The 16,504-nt window shown below is 41.5% G+C and overlaps 1 protein-coding gene across 2 annotated transcripts in view; it reads right to left on the bottom strand.

The window, feature by feature from the left end:
* The window catches only part of CHST9 (carbohydrate sulfotransferase 9), a 96,712-nt gene that overhangs the window by 12,779 nt on the left and 67,429 nt on the right, over positions 1 to 16,504 (bottom strand). For both annotated transcript variants that reach the window (XM_005243271.3, XM_027795192.2), the window contains exon 4: positions 10,134 to 10,171. In XM_005243271.3, the coding sequence (XP_005243328.2) occupies positions 10,134 to 10,171 (38 nt within the window). The remainder of the gene's footprint in view (positions 1 to 10,133; positions 10,172 to 16,504) is intronic.

Here is a 16,504-nt window from a genome sequence, read left to right as displayed (position 1 = left end):
TACTTTCTTATAACTTAAAGCACAGAAGCAAGTCAAATAACCTAAACCATTCCCTCTGTTTACAAATGCAGTTCTCAAAATCGTTACTTCCAAGTGCATGATATTTCATATACACAGTCATTTTATGAAAAAGAAAATAAATAATGCCTCTCGCATGTTCACAACGCAAGCCAGGCAGGCATTTTTGAGCACATTTCATATTTTAAACAACATCTATTTTCCTCTCTAAAGACAAGGGCTGATACCTGAGGCTAGATGCCAATATCTCTTTATCCTAAGGTATTAGGGACCATGTCTTGGCACCTGCTGATCAACACTCACCCTGCACAGGGGAGCCCCAGTCCCCACTGCCCCACCTGCATGAGGAGACGTATTTCCTGGGAGGGTGATCTAACTCCTGGGCATTAATCCCGGAGGTTAAGTAATGCTGCATGCTGGGACTGAACCGCTGGCTCCTCTTTTCCAGGGACTGCTGTCCCCACCAGACAATGGATGAGCCTCAGTCTCTCTCTTTCACTTTTATATACAGGAGAGATATGACACAGGTCTCACAGGTAGCAGAAGTTGTAAGCTTGAGTAGGTGGAGGAAGAAAATGAACCTAGACTTCCCTACTTAAGAGAATCACTGACTTAAGTTTTCACAGATATCCCAACACCGTTTTAAGATGACTGCCGGGCATACCTGTACCTCATGCAGTCCAACCTGGCAGGTGTGAGCTTTCCCAGAAAGGTGGCTGTTTCTGGGTTTCCACCACACTGAGACAAGAAGTCCCTGGACTAGATCAGTCCTGCCAACACTAGGGCACCCTGTACCTGCAGAAGAACAAGCCTAAGAGGCTCAGCTCCTCCTCTGTGAGGTGATGAACATGCAGAGGCTGTCGCAGATCTGGACTTGAGTGGAATTTAGGCACTTCGGTTTCCTTCTAAACCTGTTCACCCTCAACTACAATGAAGATGCAGCTGCTTAAAGATGTTTGTTCTTAGTAGCCAAATGTGGAGCTTGGGTGCCCATTAAGATATTTGGAATAAAAATGAGGCAAAATGCACATGTTTTGGGAACAGGGAAACAATGTGATTCTAAGCCCAAAAGGTTTTGAGTTGAGTACCAAATCCTTCCCTCGATTACTTTAAAGGAATTGCTTCAGCTGTAAATGTCAAGCTACAAACAAGCTGCTTGACAAGATGCTCTTACAAGTGGCGACCTAAGTAGTAGCCTAGTTTTGGAGGAGTTTCAGTCATGTTTCCCCATCCCACCACTCCCTGGCCAGTACTTCCAGTTCCTGCCTGTACCCAACTGGCAGCAGTGCGCAATGCAGTGGCTCACCACCTGTATTTGTGCTTGCCAGCCAGCCCTCTGCCCTCTCCTGAAATGGATACGGAGCTGGGATACCAACAACTGCCTTTTCCACAGCAAGCACAGAATTTCCCCTCTGACCAGCCACCACCCTTCACATTGCTGGACTCTTATCTTACAGCTGTGTCAAAGCTGGCTGGAATTGTCCTCGGCTCCAAGGGAGATGGCCTGGCAGCATAACTGGACAGGTCTCCCTGGGGCACCCAGGGCATTTACACCTAGTGAAATGTAAAACTGAAGACGATAAACAACTGTACTCCTTCCCCACAAGACCCACCGTCCCCTCTGAGAAGAGAGGTCTGCAATGTAACGCTGTGCTTCTGCATACATGGCAGTATTTCTCACATTAGTGGCCGTGGTAAGATCCACAGGGATTTTTTGCTGGTAAACAGCATTTCTATCCTGTCTGCAGGTAAACACACTTATCTTCCAGCATAAACAAGACATCTTGCTCTTTCAGAAATAGTAAGAAAAGTTTCAAATGAAGCTAGGTTCAACTGAAGAATATTAATATATATTCAGGCATGAAGAATTCAGTTTCCCCTAAATTGCTTTGGAAGAGACAGTAAGATCTCTAGCGGTCTCAAAGCATTTTTCCCTCCATCACAATTAGCATTTAATTCAAATTAGATAACTTTATTAGTAAATAAAAAATAAATAGAAATGTATAATGCACTCTAGATTGGCAAATATCTCAAATCTGTGTTTGCTTACATTCATACACTTTTAAACAAATTCCTGTGTTCAATTTTACAAAAAAATATTAATACTTGAGAATTGATTGCGTTCATAAATTACCGTGGGACAAAACGGGTTGTGAATTTACAAAAGGGATTATTCACTGCACACTCCCTCCTCACACTGACTGAAATGTAGCGTGCCCTTTTTTCACTCAAGGGGGTAAATCATGTTTACCATAGGTAAAAGAAAATACCCTAGTTTATTCTGTAGCAGCTTTTTTGTGTAACTATCCACTTGGCATGCATTAATCTGCAAGCAGTGTCACAGATGATCAGTGTGCCATCCAAACACTATCTAGTTCAAACGCCACCCCTCCGTGAAGCAGAGGAATAATGAGAAAGAACGTGTCGTGGTTAAAGGTAGGTGCACTGGCCAGAAGCACAGTGTTTGGTTTTGTGTAACTTTGAGCAGGTCTCTTGACCTTCACACTACATTTTTGCATGTCTGCAAAACAAGGAAAGATAATAATTGCCTACCCCATGTGAATATTGTGATTCCTAATTTCTGATTAACACTGGTAGAAAACTCTTGCCATTTTACAGAGGGAGAAGGGACACTCAGCAATCTGAGAATCAGGACTGCAACCCAACTTCCCAGCCTGTACTGCCTTTCATTGCTCAAACCTTACACCATTTCTTTTAGTATTTCTGTTGAACATCCAATCTTCTTAAGCCTGTTGCATACTCTAATGCCTGTTTTTTTTCACAAGAAGAATCATTCTTCATAAAGTTGAAGACATTTTTATCTTCAGACATTGCATGTATGTTTCTGTCTATACAGTCTGAGAAATGGTTTCCTCCAAAAGGTTACTGAAAAGGTTGTCAAATAAAAGTGTCTGCTGTTCTTATTTGAATAATACTTTCTCCTGTGTTTTTCTGAGATTCACCACCTTTAGTACTATGTATTATTTAATTAGTGAAGGACTGTTAGGTTATCTGAACTTGAAGGGGACAGAATATGTTCTCAGGAGCAGCCCTGATCAACCTGGAAGGAAGAAAATGTTATGAGCAGAACAAATCTGAAAAGGTTTTCCTGTCTGATTTTCCTATTTGATCAGATATTGCATAATGAATGAAAAATTAATCGTTTAAAAATGCAACTTCTACTTACTGGTAAACAAAATGTGCAGGAGGAGCAGGAGGGATCTCATCAACCAGACAGGGCTCAGAGGTGCCCACCTCGAGCATATGCATGTAAACGGGTGAGTACCTACAGGGCAGCATGATGGGGGAAGCTCTCACATCTTCTCTGGAAAACCAGCATGGCTGGGTGCCTCTCCACAGTGCCTGTACATATGCTATTGCACACTGGACAGGGAGAAAACAGGAGGAATGAGAGGCCTGTATGCAGTCTCACTGGGATCAGAGAGATGTGGTGGGACAGCTGATGGGATTAGAGAGCTGTCATGAGTGGGTATAGGCTCATCAGGAAGGGCAGGCTGGGACAGCAAGGCGGTGAGTCACCCTTTCAGTCAGAGGGCAGTGGGGACACATGGAGCTCTGCCTCTGGAAAGACAAGACAGACAGGTGGAGAGCATGTGGGTCACGACTAGAGGGCTGACCAACAACACTGTGGTGGGTGTCTGTGACAGAGCCCCTAATCAGGAAGAAGTAGAAGATGAAGTCTTCTGCAAACAATGGGAAGAAGCCTCACGTTTGCAGACCGGTCTTCAGAGGGGAATTTAACCACCCGAGTATCTGCTGGAGGAGCAGCAGAGCACAAGCAATCCAGGTTTGGGGAGTGCACTACTGGAAAATTCCTAATGGATGTGATCAAAGAGCTAACAATGAGAGGTTGGCTGCAGGACCTCACACTTACAAACATGGAAGGACTGGCTGGAGATTTGAATGTCAGGGTGGTGGTATTTGCCATGAGAAGGCAGAGTTCAAGATCCTGAAAAGAGGGAACAAGGCAGAAAGCAGGATCACAGCCCTGGGCATCAGGAGAGCAGACTTTAGGGTGTTCAGAGACCTGCTTAGAGGAAACCCATGGCATATGGCCTTGGAGAGGAGAGAGGGCCAGGACATTTGGGTGAAGTCAGAGGATCACCTCCTCCAAACTCAAGAACGGTTTATCCCCAAGAGAAGGAAATCAAGCAGAGGTAGCAGGGGTCTGCATGTGCAAACAAGTAGCTTCTGAAAAAAATTAAACATAAAAAGAAAGCTTAACAGAGATAGAAGCTGGGACAGATGAATATAGAATAACCCTGATCATGCAGGGTTAGGAAAGCCAAAACTCACCTGGGAGGGATGTGAAGGGCAACAAAACCAGGCTTCCACAGGTCTACCCACAGCAAAAGGAAGACTAGGGAAAACGTGGACCCACTGCTGAATGGTGTAGGGACCTGGTGATAGATGACATGGAAAGGCTGAAATAGTTGACACCTTCATTGCCTTGGTCTTTACTAGTAAGACTGGCCTTCAACAATCCCATGCCCCTGAGACTTACGGGAAATTCTGGAGCAAGGAAGATTTTCCCTGGTGAAGGAGTATCAAGTTAGGGAATTTTAAATAAACTGGAGATAAACAAGTCCATAGACCTGATGGGATGCACCCAAAAGTGCTGAGGGAGGTAGAGGGTGTCACTGTGAGCCTATTCTTGATTATTTTTGAAAGGTTGTGGTGATGGGGGAATGTTCCTGAGGACTAGAAAAAGCAAATGTCACTCCTGTCTTCAAAGAGGGCTAGTAGGAGCATCAAGGAAACTACAGGCTGGTCAGCTTCACCTCAATTCCTGGGAGCATGATGGAGCAGGGGATTATTCTTCCCCAGGTAGATTTCACTTTGCTGAACTTCATGAGGTTCCTGTTTGTCCATTTCTCCACCCTGTTGAGGTCTTTCTGAATGGCAGCACACCCATCTGATGTCTCAACTACTCCCCTGAGTTTTGAATCCTCTGACAACTTGCTGAGGGAACACTCAGTCCCATCATCCTGGTATGTAATGAAGAAGTTAAACAGTATTTTATTCAGCTGTGACGCCTGGGGTACTCCACTGGTGACTGGCCTCCAGCTGGACTTCGTGCTGCATAGATTTATGAAGGGGAAATCATGCCTGACCAGTCTGATAGCCTGTACCATGAGATGACTGGCTTGGTGGGTGAGGGGAGAGTACTTCTTGTTGTTTATCTCAAATTTAGTAAGGGTTTTGGCACTGTCTCCCATAATGTCCTCACAAAGTACAGACTAGATAAGTGTTCGGTGAGTTAGACTGAAAACTGGCTGAGCTGCTTAGGATCAAATGGTTGTGCAAAAAATCCAGCTGGAGGCCCATCACTAGTGCCACAGGGTCGACAGTGGGTCCAAAACTGTTTCACATCTTCATTACTGACCTGGATGATGAAACAGAGTTTACCCTTACCAAGTCTGCAGACAACACAAAACTGGGAGGAGCGGCTGACACACCAGAAGGATATGTTGCCATTCAGAGGGACCTCAACAGATTTGAGAAATGGGTAAACTGGAACTTCATGACATTTGACAAAGGGGAATGCAAAGTGCTGCACCTGGGGAAGAACAGCCCTAGGCATCAGTATAGGCTTGGGGCTGGACAGCTGGAAAGAGGCTTTGTAGGAAAGGACTTGCAGGTCCTGGAGAACAAGCTGGCTGTGAGCCAGCAATGTGTCCTCATGGCAAAAAAGACCAACAGCTTCCTGGGCTGCATTAGGCAAAGCATTTCCAGCAGATCAGGAGAGGTGATCCTTCCCTTTTGCTCAGCTCTGGTGAGACACACCTGGAGTGCTGTGTCTAGTCTTGGATTTCCCAGTACAGGAGACATGAACATACTGGAATAAGTCCAGTGTATAAATGGACATGGATATAGACATACTGGAGTGTGTCCAGTGAAGGGCCACAAAGGTATTTGACAGGAGCCTCTGACATACGAACGGTGGTTGAAAAAGCTGGGGCTGTTCAGCCTGGAGAAGAGAAGACTCAGGGGGATCTTATCAATGTATATAAATACCTGAGGGGGGGGAGTGGGGGGGGGAGTGAAGAAAATGGAGCCAGACTCCTCTCACAGTGGTGTCCAGTGACAGGACAAGAGGCAGTGATCACTAACTGAAACACAAGGAATTCCATCTAAATACAAGAAAATACTTTTCTATGGTGTGAGTATTGAGCACTGGCACAGGTTGCCCAGAGGCTGGGAGTCTCCATTCTTGAAGGTATTCAAAATCCAGCTGGATGCGATCCTAGGCAACCTGCTCTAGCTGGCCCTGCTTTGAGTAAGAGGGTTAGACTAGATGATCTCCAGAGGTGCCTTCCAACCTCAGCCATTATGCGATTCTATGAAGCACATGAAAGTGAAAGTTTGTTTAGTGGGCTATATGCCTGTGTCTCTTGAAGACTTTCAAACTCCTAATTTTGGGGGAACAAAGTATGTAACATTGAGGAATATGGCCCCAGACTGGGAAAACAGGAGCAAGGGACATGCCGTCAGATAACATGACGTTGCAGCACTTGGAAGCTGGCATACATGGACTGAACTTTTCCTAGCTAGGTCATGTGAGAGAAAGCAGGGGACAAAGGAGAGTGCTGAAGTAAACTATAGCAGTGCACAAGGAAAACTGAAACATGAAGGTTTTGCTGATATTATCATAGGTTTATTACACCATGGGTGTATCTGAAGCATCCTTCGGGTGGTAAGTCATTCCTCCACATGGTCTGTGCAAAAAACTTACATTGTCATTTAATAAAGGTTTGAGTTTTCTTTCGCCTTGTTACTTCGGCAGAAGGCGCATACATACTGACAGTACATCAGAGCTGTAGTTACCCCCGGTCCAAGCCTAGCTCCAGCAAGTACATTGCTTCATCACTGTCCTTTGTGTGTCACTGCTTCCCCAACCCCATGTGCAGAAAGGGAAATACTCCCTGACAGAGATGTCAAAAGACGAAGAGACTGCAAGAGAGTCTGCCTTGAGGGAAGAGCTCCTCAGGGACAGAACAGTGGGACAGATATCGTGGAACACTCTCACCAGCTTCCTGATGCAACCTGCAGCTTCACTGCAGAAGGGACAGGCTCAAGTCTGAGCTCAAAAACAGCTGTAATTTTAACCTGAAAGTCTGTGCAAACAACTTCAGCTTCTAAATGCATGGAGGTGTATTCTTGTTAGTCCTTCAGAGCTTCTGAGCAAAACTACATGTAGGAGTATACATTAAGACCACAACACAGACAAATCTGAGTGTGATGAGTGTGAGTAAGGATGAAACATAATGGATTGCCTTCAGACACATTTTGATTGGCAAGTCTGTAACGTGTTTTTTAGCCAAGACAGTTATACAGTTAGAAGCACAGGGTTTGTTCTGGTTGCCTTGCATTTCCCTTAGCAATAGTTAACATGCTACAGCTAATCAGGCTGTACATCTGTGCCAGGATTTACCCTGAAGTTGCAAAGGTAGTTAAAACAGGTATTGAAAAGCAGAGTGCATACCATTTCTGGATGTCCCTGCTCAGGCAGAGTTGTAGATGACCACTGCTGTTAAGTGAACATGCATACCTGTATACATAAATGACAAAAAAAGGTGCTCAAGGAAAACAAGCAAATGCCTTACGATCAAAGGGAACAGGAACCAGTGAAGATGATAACTGTAGACAAAGGTTTCTGGAAGCAGATACTACCTTAGTGTTTTATCTATGTCATACGTGACCAAACTTTGCTTAGGCTTTAGAAAGAGCTAGGAACTGCACAGAAACAACAGCGGTCATCAAGATGTTAGAGGTCCCAGATACCCACAGATAGTGAGGGGTTTACTTAGCAGGTGATCGCTAGGATGGCAGCTCCAGCATTTCCCCATCCCCTCTCTGTTTCACTCACCTCTCAACAAGACATTTCCTGCCTGTCAAGTTGTAACATCATTTATCTTCTGCAGAGCCACTTCTCTATCACTTAAATTTCTGGCAGTCAGTGTAACACAGTGTTGTTGCACTGACTTAAAGGACTACAGGATCTTAAGCCAGATAAGTACCCTATCCCGCATATAAAATTTCAAGTTCAGTATTGAAGATAAACAGAATCCTTCTATGGGAGATATTCCATGAGGATCAAACCCCGTTCAAATCTTTTTATTGTAGTAGTATTACTACAGATCAAATATGCAGTGCCTCTGCAATTGTGCCCTAAATTATAGACTTTAAAATGAAACCAATTTCTAATTTGAAACATTCTCCCATTTCTTGGAAGTCCACAGGAGGTTCGTATGGAATGAGACATCACCAGCTTCACTAGTATCCATTTAAAAGTGAACAACTACCATTTGTCCCCAAATCAACTTTTTACAGTTTTATTTAGAAACACCCTCCACATATGAAAAAAATGCAATTTTCCTGCAAAATCAGCTGTTCTGAAGTTGACTGCGGAGAGACAGAACAGGTGACCAATTTGAGGAGGGCAAGGCAGTGGCATGCAGGAAAAGACCAGGACTGCAAACACAAACTATGGCACCTGATCCACCTTTTGCAACTGCGACAAATGTCCTTTTTAGCACAACACACTCTTCCTCAGAAAAGGGCGATGTCATCCACAGAGCTGATTTTGTCACACAGAAAATGTGCAGAATTAGATCTCCAGTCATCCATTCACAGCCCTGTCAATATAGCCTCAAGTTGTGTTTTAAAAATACAACTGCCCCCCCTTCTGGCCAGCAAAGGCTGCCAAAAGTGGCTTTGCAAGACATCTCAGGCTAATTTTAAAATACAGTTTGGTTTATAAAACTTAATTAGACTTGGTTTAGGATACAAACTCTCAGTCAAAGCACAGAATTACCATTAAGTTTCAAAACATTTCTACGCTTATTTAGAAAAAGCGAAGATTTCCCTATGCTTATGTAATGCCATATTCTGGGCTGAATGTATACACCCATCAATTTCTCAGGATAATGGGAAGGTTGTAACAACCCTCGATATTATTTGGTGTCAGAGGACCAGGCTTCCCTTAAGCTGGTCCTCTGCTTTATGGGCTTACTCAATCAGGAGCAGTGCCAGCTCAGGCCACTGAAAGTGACACAGTGACATCTGTGCTGTGCTCTGCCACGGCAGGGGAAATGCTGTTAGACCCAAACCAGGCTGCCTTAGGTGGTCAGTCACCTGGCGAGTTAGTCCTCCACCTAGATGATGAATTCATAGATAACAGTGATGTAATGACGTCAATGCCTCAATTTATAGCTTGGAAGGAAGACTGCTTAAGGGTGTGTAATTGCTGGAATACAAATATTTTAATGACTGCTTTTTAAGTGACTTATCAAAATAAATCTCACAAACAATCCAGATACCTATTTATATGCCATCTGGATAACAGCATTCAGTAAGATGACAAGAAGCCAAGAATGAGAAGCATCACAATGCTTCTGTACAAGTCGGGCAAGTCCTTTCAATCTGGAAGAGCATGTAATTTAGGAAATCAAATTCTAGATTTCCTCCTCTCTCTCTGGTTAGGGGAAATTTTTTTTCATTATAGTTCCTATATGCTTGATGCTGAAATGCTAACTTTCAACATAGAAAGTTTTTTTTTTTTCTGAATCACTCCTAACTGATACAGTAATACAAACAGAAAATGCTTCCACAAGCAATGTCACAGTTTAGTGAAGCCTCCATGAAAATTCATAGTAGAAATGAAAACCTAAACAACACTAAAAGATAATGTGCTTAACATGTGCTGTGCATGTATTTCATATCAATACCCTTCTGTTTTTTAAAAGGAATACTAGCAAACAGGAGAAATATTACTTTTTTAAAAGTACAATTCTGTGCTATAAAATTTGATACCAATGAACAAATTACCTCTAGGCTTTATCCTCACCATCAACACATTGAGAAGTAGATGAATTAAACTGTTTAAATGGCAAATCTTAGGTTTAAATCAAAATGATGGCTACTGTTGTGAATTCGACACAACTGCAGAGACAGGCAGTTGTCTGATACGTGGTCCTTAGCCACACCTATATAGTTAACATTAGCCTGTCCTGTGGAGTTCTCCCCTTTAATTGTTACAATTCTTCTACATGAAAAATTAAGTAACAAGAAGTATGAAAGTGTCAAAATACCTGATTAAATACCTGTTGTTGCAATGTTTCTCCAGACACTGAAAAAGAAAGAAAATTAGTTTGTACATATTTTAAAGAATACCATCGTGTACACACAGAACAAAACCCACTGAATTCAGCAAACAAAAAAATCAAATTTTATAGTTAAGAAACAGAATTTAACAAGTACAAATTACTTGAAACTTCAAAATGGAAATCCACCTAAAGTAAAAGAGGGACAAGCCCCTCTCAATAAACATGTGTTAAAAAATAAGATTGAGATAGGTAGCCAATCTTCTTAACCCAGAACCCCACAAGAAATTACAACATTCAAAGTGAAGACAACAAATTTCAGATACGTGCTATGAAGCATCTTACGTTGTGAGACCTAGTGCTGCATGAATACATGCCTGAGAGGCTGGTAACATCCATCTCAGGATTTGGCAATTGGAGGAGAAAAGCAGCTTCTGCCTCTACCCTAAAATAAAATTACGTGTCTGTGTCAAGACTGAGGATAGGCACCAGCTGGCTCAAGGGAGAAATTCTATCCTGGTAATATCCACAAAGTGGTGAGTTGAATTATGGTCTTGTTTCCTTATTCTGGCCTTCTGCAGTGTCCTTCAGCCTGCTCCTGAAGACATGATCAAAGCCTAGACAGAACATTGCTTTTCTATAGCTGTCTGGGACCCTAGCAGCAATGACACCTCAAACCTAATCTTTCCTTTTAGATCAAAAGGGACAGTAATTTTGCCTCATTCACTGACCTCATGCACTAGTTGTCAAAAGGGCAGCTGGTATTGATTACCTTCCCTTTGCTACTGGAGACTATCCACATGTACTAGGGAAAGTCGGGAATTTCACACTCACCTATTGAGTTAGGCTACATGTACCCAGAGGTTTTTTTAAGTAATAATGACGGGACACTACTTACAACCTGTCAGTGTCACTATTAACTGTCATGGGAGCTTGCCTAGCATGAGTGGCTGCCACCTCCAGCACTGGAAATGATATTCCATTTCAATAGAATTTTTTGTACCTGTATGTGTGGCACAAAGATAGAATTTTCAAAATGACGTTAAAATATTTTAAGTGTTAAAATAAAGACTAAAGATTCTGTTTAAAGGAAAATGATCCTCCCTACTTGTCCCTGAGAATGCTCTTCTTCTCAATGAAAGCATTATAGGTAATTCAGATAAAGATAATCGCTTTAGGCTATATTATGAGACTGTCTCTTATGATAATTATTTCCTGCATGCTTGTGTTGTGTTTTTATTTGCTACATACAAAAATTATGGTTTTTTGGCTAACCTCCCAACTATCTTTTAGGGCAAATGTCTCAAAATGTATTCCCTTGTTCACTGAGTTCATCTTTGGGAGAAAAAGAAATTATTCTTGTAACTAGTATTTTAACCAAATAGATTGTTGGTAATGGAAGATTAGAGGAGTATGTGTTGTTAGCATTCTGTAATGGTATACAAGTTGCTAGGAAAGCAGAGTGTTTGAAATCTCTGGTTAGATCAACACTATTTTGCTCAAAGGTTTGTGGACTTTGAATACTGATGCTTTCCTGTTTCCCAGTACATTTGTTTTTAGGCTATTTTGATTCACTTTAAAGGAATTTTAATAACTTTCTGTTGACAGCATGGACAGCTGGTCTTGAGAATTAGTGAAAATTCACTTGCTGACTGAGGAAGGAAGTGACATCAATGAGTTTCTAAAGTCAGCCCCGGGGGAAAAGTGCGCTCTGCCAGAGTAGCCTTTCATGCCATTGTATTTCCAGTGATGCCTCAAGATGCAAATTGCATTATCAATCAAACTTGCAGTTTCTACCCAGACAAATACAAAAAATGAACAGAAAGACTGGGAAAGACCTTTGTGGCCATTCCTGACACTGCTAAGGAAAAGGTGAGGAAGAATTTACAGTAGTTGTTTCCTTGTTCACTCTTTAGTTCTCTCTTTTAGTGGTTTAAATAATACAGTATCAAGGAAAAGGCAGTTGCAGAAGTGACTTTATGAAATACCAGGCACGATGACATGGGTTAAACAGGACAGAGATTGGCTAGGCTGTTAAGGGTAGAAGTGAGATCAAATTCAAGGTCACCAGCAAATTGAATACTGTGTTCTCCATTTATTTGCTAGATGATCCTTGTCCTCCTCACAGAATAACTATCTGAATTTGGCACAGTCAGCAGTTGTGCTCAGAAGAACCAAAGTCTGTAATAAGACAGGTGCTGCAAATTAGGGTGGAAATATATTGGCACCATTATATGGGGAACCCTGCAAAGTCCTGGTGTGTACTGTTCTTTTATTTTAGGAGAAAAGGTACAAAAAGCCATGAAAAAGCAAGAACACCACCTACAGTGCCAAAAGGGGGTTCAGTTTCCAGCCGATGGCTAACAGTAGGGCAGTAGGAGGCTTTGTCATTGAAATTAGCCAGAATTTTGTTTGTCCCTTTTTTATTTTCTTTTATTTTAAATCCCCAGAATTGTCTTACAATGACTAGTCACTGATCTGTATTTTATTTATGGCATCCTCAATTCTGAGGCGGATGTTTCTGTTTAGGTGCCTTGTGATCACTTGCGGTGACCACTAGCATTCACTACAGTGATTCAAGAAGCTCCACTAGAAAGAGTGCTCCAAATTCACAGGGCATGAGGCAACGGGACACTGATAAAACCAGAACTGTCAGAACATGTCAGCCAGTCCCACAGGCAACACCTGCATTAGTCTCACAAAATGCAGGTAATTCTTGAGACTTGCCAGAAGCTTCATTACTGATAGACCTACACATGCTAAATTCAAAATTTACGACAGTTTTTCCAGACCCGTTGCAATGAGGTAGCAGCTTATGCAAGATGAACGGATGCATGAACATCAAGCCAACTTCCATCTGGAAATCTATATGGAAGCTGCCCAGCAGGTAGCCAGTGTAGTTCAAGAGACACATCTTCTGCAGCTCAGACTGCATGTGAATGGCTTGCTCTTCTCCTAAAACTTCTTTTTTCTACCTGTCATCTGGCAAAATACTCCTAAATGGGTTCAATAGTGCCATATGACCAGCCTTGGAAACACAAGCAAACCAAAAGGCCTTAAATCACAGACAACTACGCTTCAACGATACTTTGAGTCAAGAGATGTATTTACTAGTACAAACTACCATACTTATTTGCTGAGGCTCTGCTCTCCTGCCACCCTGAGAGACGCTAAACTGGTGCAACTGGATTCCAGTGATGGTTTTGCATCAGGACTGGAGACACAGACCTTTTCTAATTAATTTTTAGTGATTTTCTTTCGTCTTTCCAGTTACAAATAAGTGTCATGGATGGTTGGATGGTTGAGATAAATGGTCTTCTTACACTGACCTCAAGCTATATCACTTTAGAAAAAAAATATTACAGCAAACATTCTTTAAAAGATTTCTCTGTATTTTCATACACTAATTAGTACACTAATTCCTGTTTCCAGGGCAAGTTGGGTTTTTCAATTTTTTTTTTTTGCTTTCTTGTTCTTATTATAAGATTACCTTACTGAAAGCAATAACATATGTTTTCTAATGTAAAACTGACCACTGCAAGACACGAGATGGTGCCATAATTGATGCTGTCACGAAGAACTGCTCAGCCTTACGCACACAACCTACACAGAGAACAATACGCAATTATGCACACTGTGCCCTGCTTACCTCCATACAAAGGAATGTGATATTTGTGCAGGTTTACAGATTAATCTGCTGTAATTCCTTTTAATGTTAAACTACTTCCAGCTCAAATATAATTAAGATCACTAGGTACAAAAGATTCAGATTGGAAATAGGAGTACACTCCAACAGAACAAATAACAGCTTGATGTTGTTTCTTATGTTCAAATAGTTGGATACATTAAAGGATTTTGACAGCATGTTTGTTCCCTAAGTATGTAGGAGAAGAAAAAAAAAGTTGCATTTCAAAAGGCAAAACACTACTACTGCATTTAATTAAGAGTGTAAAATCCCTTAAATACACAGATCTGCCAATTTCTGTGACGTGACTGCTACAAGTCCTAGCAACAAAGAATTTCTTTTTTTCTCCCCAAAATCAAATACCAATTTATAATTTTAAGCAACCATCATCAACCTCAATAAAATAAAGGGTTTGGAATGAAAAGTTTGTTTCCTTAAGTCTTCTGATAATCCTGCTAGTATTTGTGGCATAGAAGCAAGGCAGGGGACAGACAGAAATTATGGGTCTGTCTACCCGTTCCCAAAGGTCTGAGGGTTTCCCAGCAGACCAAGAAAAGTGGGGAGAATACCAGGGGGCAAAGGTGACCCTCAGCCTTGCTCTGAAACAGCCATATGCATAGTCCACAACAGCCATATTCATGTGACTGCGAGTGGGAATAGCACTACTAAAAAATCAGTTTTTGAAGAGGGAATGCGATATTCTAATATCAGTTTAATTTCATTTTTTCAGTTTGTGACAGAAACACTAACAGCTTGGGATTTTACTGTATTTTTACAGACCTAAACAAACACATATGCAACCTATTCAGTTATGATCCACCCCACTTCCATTACTGGTTTCCTAATCTACCAGAGCAGATTCTAAGAACTGAAAGGAAACCAAAGCACTTGTTCGTGACAGACTTGGGCAGCAGTTTCCCCTGCCACCAGAGCCTGAGGAAGAAACACTCAGATTTGTTTTTCAGACCTGTAACAGAGGTGGTGTGACACTAACAGATTATCTTCTGTGAAAGCCTATAACTTGGCACAAAAAGATTAAAATATTTAGGACAGAACCATACATTTCCTATAAGTTATCCACAGAATCTCCGACATCTGTAAGCAACACAGCTCCCGCTGATGTGCATAGTATTTCCTCCCTCTCACAAGGAACTTAGAAAACTGAAACTGCTTTGTTTTTTATAGCATTGCCTTCAAAACCTAGTTTAGCCTACTTTTGCACCTCTGCCATAATTATGCAACCGAATATGATTACAGTGGCCTAAAATGTATTAATCACATCTTCATGGTATTGCATAATCCTTTTAAGTTGTCACAATGCCAGCTCATAAGTTGCCCTGGCAGTAGGAAACATAAAAAGAAACCCAAGTTGATACTGATTGAAGCAAATGAAGGAAAGTTGGCCATCTCAAAACAGTGAAACTCTCACAGAATTCCAAGGTCTCCCTAGCTAATTTTTCGTGATTACTTTTGATATGAAAACAGAGCTTTAATTGTCAGTCTCTAATAAGGATGCAGAACTGTTCCCTGTGAGGTTCAAAGGATCCTGGGAAACTAAACATTTACGAAAGCTCAAGTAGCCAAATGTCTTGTGCTGATTAACATACACCATTCAGTTTTCACCTAACAAAGTCATAACAAGTAGAAACCCCAAAGGAAAAAAAAAATTGGACTGACAAAGAAACATTAGTCTTAATAGGAACGAGGGCCCTCATTCATTTATTTGTGTGCAAAAAGGAGGTGGGGGTGTAACTCAAATTCATTCCTGGACCAAATCCTCCATTGACAAACATTGTGTAACTGTACTTATGGAAAGATGTTAGACTATAAGTTAATTAAAAATGTGAAGTTTCACATGTCCTCTGCTTCATCAGCATTGATAAATATTTTTAAATGAGACAGAATTGCCAGGATGCCCACTAACAGAATTAGTAGGCAGGCTTGTTTGCCAGTTTTCTTCTAGAAAGTTTTGCTTTATATATCTGGAAAAGGGAAAGCAAAAATTTGTCACCTTTTTCATTTAAGGATGGAAGATTTGAGATAATGGAAACATGCCAGACAGCATATTTGGTTTTAATATCAACACAATATTGATATCACGGTTTGAATCGTTTCCAGCTGAACATCGTGTATATTTTCAATGCTTATTTGGCATTCATCCTGTATCTAACAACAAAAATAGTTTGTTTCCATTTTGTCTTACTGCTCACTATGCAACCGCTTTGAAATGCTTTTTCCTTTTACCCAACTACTTCACGGCTTTTTCAGATTCCTGTTCTCTTAAGGAACTGCATGGAACAAATTGTGGATTCCTACTCATCTGCAACTGGACATGCAAAGGTCAGTTAATTTTGGCTTAGCAGATGCATTTTCTCAAACTCTATCACAATGTGATCCAAATCTTAAGGTAGAAACTGCCTCGTATCTCACACTGCAAGGGCCATTGCTTTTTCATTTGAAATCACATGGACCACCAGCCTCCACTTGCATGCTGCTAGTTAGGTATGGTGCTTTACGGTGCCTTACATTATGATCATCTAGAGGACAGGTCACATCATCTGTTAAAATGCCTTTTTCACTACACTCCTGTGTTGAGCTCAATTGCTTATGCAGTTATCTTCCACAAAATAGGTTTCTGGGCTTTGACACGAAAGAAGCTGTTTTCACCCATCAG

The sequence above is a fragment of the Falco peregrinus genome, chromosome 3 (assembly GCF_023634155.1).
Source record: "Falco peregrinus isolate bFalPer1 chromosome 3, bFalPer1.pri, whole genome shotgun sequence".
Taxonomy (NCBI): Eukaryota; Metazoa; Chordata; class Aves; order Falconiformes; family Falconidae; genus Falco; species Falco peregrinus.
Note: the sequence above shows the minus strand (reverse complement) of the source record. Positions and strands in the feature narration are given on the sequence as shown.